This window comes from Phalacrocorax aristotelis, chromosome 11 (assembly GCF_949628215.1).
Source record: "Phalacrocorax aristotelis chromosome 11, bGulAri2.1, whole genome shotgun sequence".
Lineage (NCBI taxonomy): Eukaryota > Metazoa > Chordata > Aves > Suliformes > Phalacrocoracidae > Phalacrocorax > Phalacrocorax aristotelis.
The window spans coordinates 9519865-9535182 of record NC_134286.1 but is presented as its reverse complement, the minus strand read 5'-3'; the positions used below and the strand labels follow the sequence as shown (position 1 = coordinate 9535182).

General features: G+C 48.0%; 1 protein-coding gene across 4 annotated transcripts in view; it reads right to left on the bottom strand.

Annotated features, from left to right (window-relative positions):
• The window catches only part of GPC3 (glypican 3), a 156115-nt gene that overhangs the window by 59957 nt on the left and 80840 nt on the right, over positions 1-15318 (bottom strand). For all 4 annotated transcript variants that reach the window (XR_012662711.1, XR_012662712.1, XM_075106811.1 and 1 more), the window contains exon 4: positions 1974-2107. Coding sequence is in view for 2 of the 4 variants with exons in the window: in XM_075106811.1 (XP_074962912.1) it covers positions 1974-2107 (134 nt within the window). In the remaining 2 variants the exon portion in view is untranslated. The remainder of the gene's footprint in view (positions 1-1973; positions 2108-15318) is intronic.

Genomic DNA, 15318 nt, shown 5'->3' with positions numbered 1-15318 from the left:
GATAGCATGGTATTATGAGTAGCAGGGACTTACTTCCTAGGTAAGACTTGGCCTCATGGACCTCCTGGATTCAGTTCAGTGCATTTCCCACTTTGGCAAGGGCTTATTTCTTGGCCTCCTTCCTCCCTGAGAGGGATGACGAGGGATCAGCACCTTGAGCGGGGAGCACTCCTGGGGACACTCCCTTGGTGCCCATAGCGGTGGGACCTCGGTGGCACCTCTGCAGTCCACCGGCTCTGGGGAGCTGCGCAGCAGTGCCAGGTTGTCAGACAGAGCAAGCTGAGGCAGGCTGCGGTGCAGAGGAGGTGCCCAGTTCCCTCCATCCCTCTTTGCTTCTCTTTGCTTGCGAATTTTGTGGAGTTGCCTCTTCAGACAAAGCCCCTGATTGCCAGCTGGGGGCAGGCGAAACAAGGAGAAAACAACCCAGCACCAGCGAAGGCAGCCTGGCTGCTCTGCTCTGCCTTTTTGCTAACAAGGAGCCTGTTTCTGCCCTGATCAGATGGACACAGCCCATGCGGTCAGAGCCAGCAGCTGATGGAGGCAGAGGGGCACCCAAGTCCTCCCCTGGGTCACCACAACACTGCCTGCCACAGTATCGCAAGCACCAACCTGTCCATTACTCTCCATGCCAATAAACAAGGGTTTGCCTGAGGAGCCAAAGCCCCTCCAAAGGGTGGGAGTTCAGCCCACACAACCCTGTACAAATTGCAGGGGTGCTTCAGGCATTCATCTCCTTCATGAACCACCTCCTATGGCCACCTCCTGTACTGGGCTTACAGTGGGGCAGGACATCCAACCAACACCATTTTGAAAGCCAAAATGAGGCAAGACCTGGGTCTTCAGTTACACCAAACCCGGAGCAGAACAACCCTTACGCTGCCCATCACGCCCAGCTCCTTACATGCTAGGCACTGCCTTGCTCCCTGTCCCACAGAGCCCAGCAGCCCTGGGGAGAACAGATGGAAGAAAACTTTCCTGGGAAGCAGAGCTCCCTGCCAGGCAGGGAGGGGAAGGGAAGGGAGAAACTCCTCCTTATCTGCAGGTATGAGCTCATGTAATTCATCACAGTAGATTTCATTAGACTTCACAGTCCTCAAAGGGCATCTCCGGCAGATCCTGGGCTGTGTAACCCTCCAACGTGTTGAGACAACAGAGGAATGTGAGCCCTGGTGCTGTATCTCATGGGAACTGCATCAAGAATGTGGCCGTCTTACTCTTTAAAGAGAAATCCATCCAATTTAGTCTATCCCCAGTTCCAAATATTGCCAAGCTTGCCTGTTTCTCTTCCACAGGGATTTTTCTTGTATTCAAGACAGCAGTAAAGGCACCACACGTCTCTGTGTGCACTTTCAGATCCAAAGGGGAGATGCTTCTCCCTGACACGCCAGCATGAGCCCACTGAATTACAGCCTCTATTTACAGAGGGAAGGAAGCACGGGGTGCAGTGCCAGCAGCAGAGGCACCTGCTTCACTTTGAAAATATTCAGTAAAAGGCTGTTAACATTCCTGAACTACCATAAAAGACTGCACAGAAATAAAGGGAAATAAGTCCCCTTTAACTACACGCACGGTGTTACATGCAACATTTCAGGCTGGAGCAACCATTTCCACCTATAACTACCTGTGAGTATTTCTGGCACTATAGCAGTGCCCAAGAAACCCAGACAAGGCATTTGGTGTATGAACCTGGGTGTCTGGAGCACTGCAAAAAAGGCAAAACATTGATGAAAAACAAGGGGCACGTTTACAGGTTTTTTTAAAAAATGCACCAGGTGAGAAAACACATGTAGGCACCTCACTGCACTTCAGAACTAGCTGTAGAGCAGCTCTGATATTCAGAGTCAAAACCAGCTGTAGGTTTATGGGCAAGACAAATAGGGAGCTCTTCCATCCACTTCCACGGGGCTATCCTGTACGGCGACCACTCCTGCAGCCCATCCCGTGGACACTGCACTCAGCCCAAGCATTCTCACCTCCTCCTACTCGACAAAGTTTCTTCTTGCTCAACGTGAGTCACCTTCAGGACTTTCTTGTCAACAAAAAGGTCTTCAGGGTAATTAGCTGATCGATACTGCCTCTGCTGAGCATGGCCGCATAACCGGCTGATCTGGAAAACAGAAACACAGCAGCATGAGGAAATATTGGTACCAGAAATACTGCAGGGAAATAGCTGAGATGCACACTGGCCCCTGCACACGAGCTAGTCAGTCGTCCCACCATCCCCGTCTGTCATAGCTCATGCAAGCACCTGAATGCAAACTGCTGCCCTGAGGATGCAAGCCTGCTCTTGTACAAATATCCCGTGTGGGAGGGAAGGCAGGGAACTTCAGGCAAGATTTCTGGGCATCAACTGCCCTATGATTGTCAAAACCCCTGAGCTGCAAGCATGAGCAGCAGAGCTTCCTGTGCTGGGTTGAACTCATGCTGGTAGGAGGAGGCTCGAGATGTTGCCTACTACTTCCTTGCTGAAAACCACAGCACCTCAGGACGCTATGCTCCACTGCTCTAGCCAGGCTTTTAGGTAACACCTGCCCTCCAAAAGTAAATCCTGAGATGTCAGTTTTGCATTTCGAGGCAGCTCAGCATCTGCAGGGCCTGCACTGCAGGTGCCCAGGGATGAGCATCATACACATCATTACTAATTAAAAAAATCAGGGCCTAAAATAAAGCAAGCATTATGGCTACAGCGCAGTCATACCATGGGAGGTATTGATTAACAGGGCTCTGTTCATGGCACAAATCAGCTCATTAGCACACAGATGATTCGGTAACCAGCTGCAATGGTGAGGGAAGGAATCCAAAATGCCACATTAAAGCTCTCCCATGCAGCCAATGTCCCACGACTCAGCCAGCAGCACTGCAGCCACCACTGCAGTCCATGCTGCGGATGGATTTGCAGCCATCTCCTTCTCTGTGAGACCACCAAAGGACAACTCTTCCTGTGAGGCACCAATGCCACTGGGAAGCTCGCCTTTTCAACCATCCCATGCTAGTCTGCAGGACTTGTCCATGCTGGGTTGCGAAGAGGCCTCAGCTGATTGCTGGGACCAGGAACGCCAACCCCTCTTTCCTTGAGCCTCATCCCACCACCAGCATCCAGGCTCAGGACAAGCAATGTACCCATAAAATGTCTGTTCCTTATAGCACCTCATTTATCTTCATGCCACATGAAACAAGGCAGCCAGCTAAACTCCGAGTTAGAAGCACACCCTCCACCCAAAGCTACAATCATCTGATGTGTAAAGAGGAGATTTATTTGCCCACCCAAATGCAGGATGTAATAGGACAGAATTAATTAGTAACATCACCCCTTTCATTATCAAGAGCAGCACAGTTTGTTTGCTCAGGCTGCCATACAACGAAGAGTAAAAGAGAAACCTCCTGGGAGCCAGGCACTGCCATTTCTGGTTCACAGCGCGGTGGGAAGAGATGCTGCCACTGGTCCCTTCTGCACCTGCCTCTGCCAAAGCAGCTCCTCCTGCAGCTTCCAGGGGAGCAGTTTCAGAATCCCAGAATGGCGGGGGTTGGAAGGGACCTCTGGAGATCATCCCGTCCAACCCCTTGAGCAGGCACACCCAGAGCAGGGGCACAGGACCGCATCCAGGCGGGGAGTGAATGTCTCCAGGGAAGGGACCCCACAGCCTCCCTGGGCAGCCTGTGCCCCTGCTCTGGCACCCGCACAGGGAAGGGGTTTCTTCTCATGTTTAAGTGGAACTTCCCATGTTCCAGCTTGTGCCCGTTGCCCCTTGGCCTGTCGTTGGGCTCCACTGAAAGGAGTCTGGTCCCATCCTCTTGACACCCACCCTTCAGATATTTATAAGTATTGATGAGATCCCCCCTCAGCCTTCTCCTCTCCAGGCTGAACAAACCCAGGTCTCTCAGCCTTTCCTCACAAGGCAGATGCTCCAGTCCCCTCATCATCCTGGTAGCTCCGTGCTGGACTTCTTCAGCATCCTACCCACGTTTTTTCTCCACTGGCCTCCCCTGGCTGTGGTTCCTCCCCGCCTTGCCAAACCCAAGTCTCACAGAAGAATGTAACAGCCCTACTGCCCCCAGTGGCAATGAGCCTCCCACATGTGGCAGGCTTAAGAGGCAAAGAGAGTAAGAAAAACAAACACCATGTTTTGGGTTGTTTTCTTTGCCTTTTGGGTTTTCCTTCACCACCCATTGCTCTCCCACATAAAACTATTGGGTAATCCCCCAATACAGGCAGCCAGGACTAGAAGGAAACCACAGGGCAACAGGAGACCTGGACAAGGGCATTTAGGACACCCGACACCCCACCGCTGCAGAATGGGTCTGCATGTCCTGTGCTCTCTCTGTGCTGGCTGGTGCCACTGTCCCTGCAACAGGAAGGCTGGCAGGAGAGCACGAGGCTGCATGGGGGTTTGCAGACCTCACCCCCCAAAGGTAACCAACCGCTGAGCCCACAGGGAGGCCAGAGATGAGACCTGCCACAAAACCACCCGGGGAAACACAAGGTATGCAAACACAACAGGACAGAGGGCACGGAACAAGCAACACCACAAATGCAGCATCGCTACACCCACACTCTGCACGGGCATATAAAGCAGAGGAGAGAAGCAGGAAAAGGTCGGATATTTTAGGCTGCCGCTTGCAATGACTTCTTTTGATTCTCCCCAGCTCTGTAAAAAGCCGTCCCTTCCCTTTCCAAAGTCTGCCTTTCAGCTGGTGAAGCCTTTGAACCCTGAGAGAAGAGCAAGCCCAAGATCAAGGCTTTTTTCCCAAAGGGTGCTGAGACACGGTGAATACAAGGGGAGGGCCCAAGCAACAGCACGAACAACAGCACTTCAAACACCAAAGTGCTCAGGCGGACCAGAGCTGCCTTGTCTCCCACCCAGCAAAGGTATCGCAGCCCCTCTGCTCCCAGGTCCTGCATGGGAGCTGCAGCTTGGCCACATCCTCGTGGCCCTGCTCAGCATCTAGGTACCATGGGCTCCTGCAAGGGATGGGACCACAAACAGGACCATGCTAGCCCTGACATGGGAAAGCAGATGAAATCTTCATGGATAGAAGCTGGAAAGTCAGAGGAGTGCATCCAAGTTTTTACTCATTTATTTATTCATGGACCAAATAACCTTTTCAGGGAGAAAAAAAAAAAAGAAACCCTGCAGCCCATCTTGCAAAGTCACGGTGAAATGATTGTCACATTTTAGTCATACAAAAACACGGCTGAGATTTGAACTTTAAATAAAGTGAAAGAACGTAGAAGTAACAGATTGCCTGCTCATTTGCAAGGGCAGCATCGCGTGCGCTTTTGGGGGGAGGATTTAACAAACCATCTGCCAAAGCCTGCTGGGCCACAAGCGGTCGGTCCTAGGACAGCAGCTTGTTTCAGACTGTCCCCCTTTTTTGAGTCCCTGCTGCAAGCTCAGGAACACATGAACGCACTTTCCCAATCTCCTCCTAATCACCACTATTTTAAAGTAAGCTCCAAATTTTAAAGAGTCCAGAAAAATGCCACTGTAGGGCAGCTGGATAAGGGACAACACAAGCCTCAGACCTTGTGGGGGGTCAAAAGTGAGGTGCTTCAGCTCTCCAGACATCACTTGCTTTGGCAGGAGGAGCAGAGCAAGGGCAGCCAGATCCCCAGTAAGGTGGGATGCCTGCAAGGGTGAGAACGAAAGGAAGGCGGCATATCTAATAGCGTGTGCTAAACTAGTATCGAGCAACAGCAGTAATACGTGGTTGCCTCCCGCCACACAACTATAGATGTGAAATTCAAAGCAAATTGACAGAATGGAACCGCTGGCTCTTCTCCTCGGGCTCTGCATGCTATCAGCAGGATCGTAAATATACACGAATCCTTATCTAAAGTATATTCAGTGCAATAGCTGTGCAGTCTCTTATTTCATGCCTCACACACAGACCCAGAACAAGCAGCAGCTTGGAACATCATGCCACAAAAAACTGAATAAGTAAATCAAATGGTAGCGTGGGGTTTAAGGCAACGGGGCTTAGGGTTTTGGTTGTTTTTAAGAGAATCTGCCAGTCCACCAAAAAACTGCCGCAAGGGGACACAAGGCAAGTAAAACCTTCCCAAAGCCCTGAACTTTTACAATCCCCCAAAGCCACTGATAGTTTAACAGCTAAAGCTAAATCTCCCTGCCCCAGCTCATTAACAAACTTACTAATTACCCTACTTCATTAGCCTCCTCCATGCAAGCGTGTCCCAGGCCACAAAGGGAACACTTTGCCTCCTGCCAGCCGCTACCCACCGCCCCATTTCTTCATTCCAGCCACAGGGCGAGCCCGCGCCTACCAGTCGGGCAGAGCTCGTCAGGGACCCCGCGGCTCCCCGGGACGCGCCGGCTGCTGACAGTCCCCTCGCCGGACGGGGAAGCAGCTGGCTCCCGCTGCCCCCTGGGAGCCACACAGCACGTAATGGCTCCGCTTTAGAGGGAACACTGATGTGAGGAGCACAGGGGCAAAGCTAATGGAGTAGCACTATCAGCCTGCTTTAATGCTTCCCCATTAATTTAGGGTAAGAGGTGCCAGAGGACTGCAGGGAACCTGTTTGTGGCTGCTTGGAAATGATGCACCGTGAGCAGCCAGGGACCAGATCTGCCACCATGGCTGCTTCCAGCCAGGTTGACCGCAAGGGTGTAGAGTACAATGCTAGTCCAACATGAGTGCCCACAAGCCAACAGAAACTGGGACCACTGGGATAAGGTTAAATTATGTCGAAAAAAAGGGTAGCGACCACAACATCAGGTTCTGTGTAACGCATCACAGCCTCGGTGCAGCCAATGGAGGGTGAAGGCCCCGCGGGCACCCCCAGCCCAGCCACAGCAGGACGGCGTCGCTCACAGCACCAGGGTCACCAGTCGAACCCACTCCGCTGCCCAGGCACAAGGCAGGGCAGCTACACGGGGCAAAAACCCCTCACCTTGCACATCAGCAAGCAAATCCATGTGGTGGAAGATGGGAAAGCAGCACGTGTGTGATCCTCAGCACCAATCTGAGCATCACTTTTAAGAGTAAGAGCATTTTAAAGGTAATTCTTTAGCTGATTTAAAAAAAAAAAACAAAAACAACACACAAAAAAAGTTAATCAACTTCCTCTTGGAAGAGAAGAGAGTGCATTAGACACTGTTCAATACCTGCTGCTGCCGCTTCTCATTCAGCTGATGATCTGCACTCTTCTCCAGAGAAGAACTTGCTATATTTGACCTTTGCTTAAACTTTACATGGAGTTTCCATTTGTCTTCTGTGTGAACTCTTCTGCTTATGGATTCATTCTCCAGGAAGACACAGTATTTTTTTTTCTCAGGGGGACAGCCTCATTTTTGAAGATTTCCTCTTGCAATCTTCTCTGCTCTCAAGTTCACGTATATCATTTTATACCTATTCCCGAGTTTCCTTTGGGAGAAGCTGTACATTAAACTGAAAAGCAATTAACTATTGTAATTGATTTGAACACAGCCTCTGAAAGGTTGTTTTGCTATGGTATGCACGGAAGAGACGACCACAGACCTCAACAGAACATGCTGCCTTCAGAGGAACCAACTGGTGCCCACTAAACCCTGCACGTCATTCAAGGATGGAAGCCAGTTTGACCAGTAAGGCTCAGTAATGCAGCTGCCTGCACTGGTACTTCTTCCCCAATTCTTTTTTCACAACCTACTCTGCCAAACATCACATGTATTATTAGCATTATAAATGGGACACAAATGCATTCTTTATCTTCAAAGTCACCGTAAAAGTGAACCTGAAGTCTATTAGCCAAGCACTGCTATAGGAATCTGCTTAATTAAATTCTAAAGGGCTTAAACCAAGAACATACATTGCGATGATGTGGGATAGAACATAAACTTTTTAATAGTAGTAACCAAGCACATTTACTCTTTCTACAGGTGTAATAAAAATGCTAATATATGTTAATGTTTAGTCTGTGGTTAATGTTTTGTCTTGTTAATTTCCCCAGGGCTTTTATTACTGATTTAAATCTGCCACGCTACCCCAGTGATTGCATCGCCTTCCACAAACTGCACGCCACACTCTCAAACGAATGCTGATTAACCGAAGTGAAGAAACATTTAGCTAGGACAAACACACTTATTATATGCTTGTAATCATTATATACATTTTGTCAGGAAGATGGGAAAGAGACAATTCCCCACTCCCTCACTCTTCTCACAGTGGAAAATATGATTATGGGCATAAAAATGGATTTACAAGCCTTTATTTTAGGAAACACATCATTATTAACTAAGTAATGGTTGTTCTTCTGGTTCCAGGCACTCGAGCAGAAGGAGCAAAGTGAGTACAATAACACAGATGTCTTCTACACACATTTCACTAAAATTCCTCATTAATGGAGTACTAAATGTTATTAATCAGCTCTATAGCATTACAGTTTCCATTATTCAGATGGCACCTTGCAAGTATTACATAAGAGACAACATCCTAACTCACTTGAGCCGAGCAGCAGGAATCGCGGGAAGTGACCTACTCTCCGCGATGAGAAGAGCATTTAATAATGCATTACCTTTAAATAATGCAACGCTATAATGTGTAAAATGCACAGAAACACTAATGCTTAGAATAACAGAATGCCTCTCACACCAGCACCTGCGGTGACGCCCAGCACATGCTGCAAACATGCGCTACAAATGCTCAGGGACCCCTGCAGCTACCCGACCAGGTCACGCTGGAGACCATCACCACCTGGTTTGAAGGCCAGGTCTTCAAACTCCTGCAGACCAAGGAGGCATTAAGGAAGCCTCCTTTTTTTGAGAAGGAAATATCCTTCTCTTATTTTGAGAAGGAAAAATAACTTCATTTTTATATCACATCCTTCACATAGAGCATCACAAGACACTTTGCAGATGCTCAGCATCACAGCAGAAACACGGGGCCCATGGAAGACTGGTGGGTGCACCATCCTTGGCCTCATTTCTTGTCTGCAAAGACAGCTCTGACCACCAACCAAGAGAAAAATGAGAGAGGGCTCAAGAGTTGATGGAAGAGGAGCCAACTGCACAGTCGCTCTCACAGACCCCAGCTGCTGCCCAAGGCGCTTGCCATGTCCCAGCGTGACCCAAGGGCTAACTGGTGCTGGTTCCTCAGGGCAAGGAGCAGGATGAGTCCCATGCAGCCACAGGTATTGGTGAAACAGAGGTGATCCAAGAGCTGGCAGGTCTGATGCATCACATGGTTACACGTTACGCATAAGGGTGTGGGTGCAGCAGCTCAGAAGAGCAGTGGGGAGCACAAGAGTTGCAACCCTTGGAGCTAATTGCTAAAGCTCGATGATCCCCATCTGCACTCTCCCCTGCTGTGTCAGCGTTCAAATAGCCTAAATCAGTTGCACACCATCACTGTATTTCCATCACTGCTCCTGTTGAGGAATATCACCCTATCCCCAGGAGGACCTCATGCCTGGTGTCCCACACATATGCCGCAGCACCCAAGGCACCTCCACGCTGTGTCCCACCACGTCCCCGACCCCTGCGCTGACCCAGCTTCTCCACCATGCAGGATGCCCTTTCCCTCAAAGGAACCGTGACCTCAGCTGGAGTCGAGCCCTTTCAAACCTACATAAAATAATGCAAACAAGATGTTTCTCCTTTCTGGCATTCCCAGAACACAGCGTTTAATCTACCAGAGAAAGCTGCTCTGTGTTTAAGCAAAAGGCTGTTTATTGTTATTTATAGGTAGAGAGGAAGTCAGACTAAATGATCACAGTTGTTCCTTCTGCCTCCATAATCCATGGCTTACAATTAAAGCACAACTTTTCAAGTCAGTGTTTCCCTCCAATGTTTTGTTAATTCCATATTTAACACAAAATTTGGTATTTCAGTTCTTACAGTCAGACCTCGGCAGCAAACCACAGAGCAGGCGGCCGGTGACCCAGCCAGGGCTCGGACACAGCCAGGCCAACTGACTGGGAAAGTCAGGGAAAAGAGGATTTCAACATTAGCACTGAATCATCAGACTTACCATAAAATTTGGACTCGTGGTAGCAAAGCCCTTTTCTGCTAAGGATGCTAAATACATTGCAATTATACAACTGTGCTTTGTGCATACTATAATACTTGCACAATTGCTATTGCAGGCTCCTAGAAGGCCCTCCTGTTGGAGGCAATTAAATCTACTCCATCCCAACAGATAGAGACGCGAAGCAAGGAATTGGCTTGAGGGATTACCAGTTTCTACCATGAACTTCAAAAAAATTACTTTCTGCACCTCTACCTGTTGCAGAGCAGCAGTAAGCAAAAAATAACCCCTTTGAGAGCACCAGGTTCATCACAGGCTGCAAGCTCCGGCCCTTGGAGAAGACGAGTCTTACCAGCAGCGAGGAAGCGGAGCCCGGGGCAGCCCCGCTGCCCGCAGAGGTCCCCGCCGCTGGCGAGGCTGAGGCGATGAGAAACAGCACGAGGCAAAGCCAGGCAGTACGATGGCTCCAGGCAAGCACCGTGTGCTTGTTATTTTCCTTCCCTGAGTTAATTGGTTTCCTTCACAGATTTCTGTGGGTTTTAATATCGCACCGTGTTTGTGCCTACGGCGCTACGGAAAGGAACAATCCGAGAGAAATAAATTCCTAGCAGCTTAATTTAGAGAGGAAAAACAGATACCTGCCATCAGTCTGGAACGTAAGCCAGCAAGCTGGAGACAGGGCCTGTAATAGGTTATTTAACAGCAGCCGTGTCAGCTGGGTTGCAAATGTGGTCAATACCTACCAGTCCAACTTCCTCCCTGCAGCCCCGAGCAGAGATTCAATTATTCTTTGAGAAATACATCATTAAATAATTAAAAAGTTACTGCACGACTTTTTTTTTTAACCAGACCAATTCAATTTTAGAAGTATAAAGCCATTATAATGTGTCAGCTAGCAATTAGCTACTGTACACTGTTTATTCTTGAATATAATCTTTGAGTAGAAGGGCAATATTCTTAGAAACGCAGCATTAACTTGTTCCTCAATGACTTTAATATGGCTCTTTTCAAATTACTGCTCATAAAATCTCAGGGAAGAAAAATCTACTGATGATATCCCATCTCCTTAATTAGCTCTCCCTCTCTATCACCAATCTAACAGCAAGTGTAATATTTATATAAAATAGAGCACACAAGGCTTACTGCTAACTATGCTTTAACTGGTGATATCGAAACAAGCAGGTAAAAAGCAATGCTCATTTTGCAACCTACACAGACCACGCTCACAAGTATATGCAGCTTTTCAGATCTATACTTCAATAAACACTTGTACCAAAACCATCCCAAGGGTTTTGACACCACTAACAGTATTTTTGGCTATAAAATGCCCTCCTCCCATCCTGTGCTGAATGGAAAACCCCTCTGACCCCAAACGGTTCGGTACCTGTCATTTCTCCCGTCACCCACCCCGTACAAAGGACCATAACCCTACTTATTTTAACCTCCCCATAGGAATAACTCCCCCCAGCAGCCACCTTTTGCTCCCTCCCACCTTTCTCTTTCCAAAGACCAGTTTCCTCTAAAACAACAAGCCTGGTGGCACCAAAGTTCACCAAATCATTTCAACGGATTTTAAGCTGCATAATAAGTTTCAGCAGAATAATTTCAACCACTTGTTTTCCAGCTAAGCCTGGCCCAACCCCACGGCGTGTTACCCAGCCTCTGGCGAAGGGTGCACAAGACCCTCCCCACGGCGATGCTGTGGACCTCCCCAGGCAAAGCCTAAAATAGAAGCGTAATAATTGTTATTAAAGGAAAGTGGTAAAATTATCTCAGCACAGCAGAGACTAGCTGCTGGAAACATTAGTCCGTCCCAGACCAAAAAAGGGCTCAGGAAGGCCCTGTGTTCTTTTTTTTTTTTCTTTTCCTTTTTTTAATCTTTTTATATCATCTGTTGATTTTTTCTTAGCTTTGAAGCTACCAGATCCATATTAATTTTCTTCCCCTGACAGTCAGTCCTAGCCTAATCCAATTAGAGGTCAGCACCAAGATAATTTGCCCAAAACATAGCAGACAAGGTAAAAAGACTCCCATTAGATTTTTGCTCATGATAAAGGAATTACATTTTTCCCAAAGACAAATCAGACTTATTGAAAATGTAAATCATTATTTTCTATAAAGATACAAATATCTTCAGGGCTTTCTGAGCCTTTGTTGTAACCAGTCTTGTTTTTACATGTGCTGCGGTTAGTACAATTGAATTATGGGATGATTTACAACGTTAGATTAGCTTCTCCTTGATTGAGAATATCTTTATAATGGAAATCGGTGTGCACTTTTAACCTCGTTACAATGCTATATTATATGCCTGATTAATATATTAAAATGACTCATTCAACAATAGGCTGTTAGCAGAAAGAAATGAAATGAATCCGACTTTATCACAATACCTATATTAACGTCGTCAAACTGAGGACTAGAATTTGATTATGAGAAGTGGATTCCAGTAAATTGATATGCAACAGTTCCAAAATGAGGGGGGAGAATCATAGGATCAACAAAAAAACCTAAATACTTTTAACGCATTTTTGTGCATCATCTTTACTTTCCACTCACCTTGCAAGTTGTAAGCTGGGCATTTCCACAACTCACTGCAAAGAAAAATCTCGCACCAAAATCTTCAGGCAGGAAGTGCTACTGAAGAGCTTCCTGGCTCCTAACCAGCAATGGGAATTGCGCGAAGCAAGGCTCAGAGATGTTCTGGACATTTTTCAGCATCTGCCGCACAAACCTTTTCAGACCCATCTGCCCTGAGCTACTGGTGCCATTTTGCTGGTCAGAGCCATCCCAGCATCACCTCGCGTGGCTCCCACTGTCCTCAAGCGCCCTCTGCTCCCTGCTTTTCGGGCTGTCCCTCAGGGAGGAGAGAGAGGAAGGATGGCTTAAGTACCAGCGCAGGCAGTTGAGATATCTATGGAAATACCTGCTCTCGGGTGCTCTGGAGAGCAGCAGCATAAAGTTTATTTGTACAGCGATACAGATCAATATGTGCAATCCAAGAGTTAATAAGCTTTAGAGAGAAGTAACTCAAGCAGGTCAGTCACCCCCAAATTATCCTCACTAACCACCAGGCTCACTCGCCCTCCTCAGGTCAGTGCCTAAGAGCATCACCTCTAGCACTGCTGATAGCACAGAAGAGAATTAGTTGTGCAAATTGTTTAGGTTAGAAAGAGACACCTGCATAAAGAATTGCTGAATTCCTCAACTGCTGGCTTGCCTTTCCCCCCCCCCCCCCCCCCCCCTTTTTAAACAGAAATAACTCTGCCAAAGTAGCTGTAGGCTATCGGCACAGCTTTCCGCAGCCTAATCTCGCTCGAATGAGACTTTGAAAGAATAATGCAGTTAGCAGCAAACTTCACCCTCCGAGAGCAGGCTCCATGCCCTCGGGGGTTTATTAGTGGGTGAACACAACAGGTAGGGATGGAAAAGGCCACCGGTTCATTTCGCTGTAACCCAGAGAGGATGAGGGGACTGCTTGAGAGCTCTGCCAGCAATGAGGGGTGCATTGCTGCAGCAGACGGCTGAAAAATCTGCCTCAAATGTTTGTTGTAAGGGGTTTTTTCAGCTAAATGTATTTGTAGATGGCATCTTTCACGCCTGGTACCTCAAAGCCACTTTACAATAAGATGTAAATATTATATAATTCACAGCACCACACACAGGCAGAGAATTCAAAATGAAGCAAAAAAACCTCATTGCAACCCAGCCCCTCACCCTCTCCAGCACAAAACAAAACGCGGCTGCTCCGCCCGGGCAGCTCTGGGCACTATCTCTGCTTTGCAGAGGGTCGCTTTTAAGTTTCTGGTTTGTTCTTGGCTCATTCATCAGCATTGCTAACGGGAGAGTTAGTTCTAGTTTTAAGGCAGCAACACTCACGGGGGTTACTGTCATTGGACGTAAACTCAACGTGGTTAAGATGAAGGATGCCCGGCGAATGACCCCAGTTGGAGGTCTTGGTGGAAACTGCAGTCACGGATAATGAGGCCAAAAGAGGGGTTAGCGTAAAAAGCATAAAGAGATGGATATTGGTAAGCATGAGTCTGGCGTTGCAAAGCTGTGGGTCTTAGCAAGGATAAAAATCTTCAGGAAAGGAAATGGACCAGAATACATTTTGCTAATAAGGCATCTATGTTAATAGAGGTTGCAGGAGGCTGCAGCAATCTGGACAGCAAACGAGGGAGCCATGTCCAGGGCTGATACTTGGGGAATTTTATCTCTCTGATAAAACAAAGTTGCGCAGCCCATTTTGAGACAGAATCCCAGAGGCAGCTCTCTGATTCCCTAGTAAGTGTAGAGGGCAACGGCTTGTCAGAGAGATGGTCTGGCCTGAGCTAAATAAGACGAAAGGCAGTTCATGCCATGGACATTACTTCTCTGAGGGCTTGTCCGAAGCCAGGTGGGTCAGCCCAGACCTAAAAGCCTGGTTTTGCCACGCACTAGCTTGTAGAATCCTTCAGGTAAACTAAATCTGGATCTCAGTAAGGACCCTGGGCATAAGCCTGGTTTTACTCTGAAGGAGGTTTGGCTGTAAAGCTCAGCTGCAAATACACCTCCAGCAAAGGGGCTTTGCCCCAGCCCTCCCTGTCCAGAGGGGCAGCTCCTCCCTGGCCAGCACCTCTCCCACAGCTCCTGAAGTGACAGAAGCCTCAAGGTACCCAGAGGGAACTTTCTGACACTGTGATCTTTGGTTCAGCCTGAAACTCAGGTTTTTTCTGCTTAAATCCAATCTACTTCAAGACTTCACATTATGTCCTTGACCATCACAGTTTATTACAAAATGAGACAGTTTGAAATTTCAAAGCCTGAAGCCCAGCGGCCAAGGAACAGACACCCCCATTCACCCCCTCCTGCCATGTGCGCAGCCTGCTTTGGATGACGTGATCACCAGCTCTCTGCTCCTACATCCCAAAGCATCCCATGTCCAGCTGCCAAATACAGCTGTGATAGGAGCCAGGAGAAAGAAGAGAGATGAGGAAAAAAAGAAGATTCTCTGTGCAGAGAAGAAAGCTGCATCATATTGCAAAGCTCTGTACCCTCATTTCCAACTGTGAAGACCGTATATCCTGCACCACTCCCTCTGCTACCTCTTTGTGCTAATGTCAGGGAATCTCTGAACCAAGTATCTTTTTAAATGCTTGGGACACAGATGCACAACAAATCAGCTTCTCCACTAAAACAAGGAACAGGCCGAGGCACGGTATGTGCAAACAGGTACACAGAACCAGTAATTAATCTGCACAAGATCTTTAGGCTTTTTCTGACTTCAGCTCGGAAAAGATACAAGACGTCCTGCCGGGTACAACCTGTGTGCATCTTGCTCGCCCTGTAGCCAACACAAGATTTGAAGTGAGATCA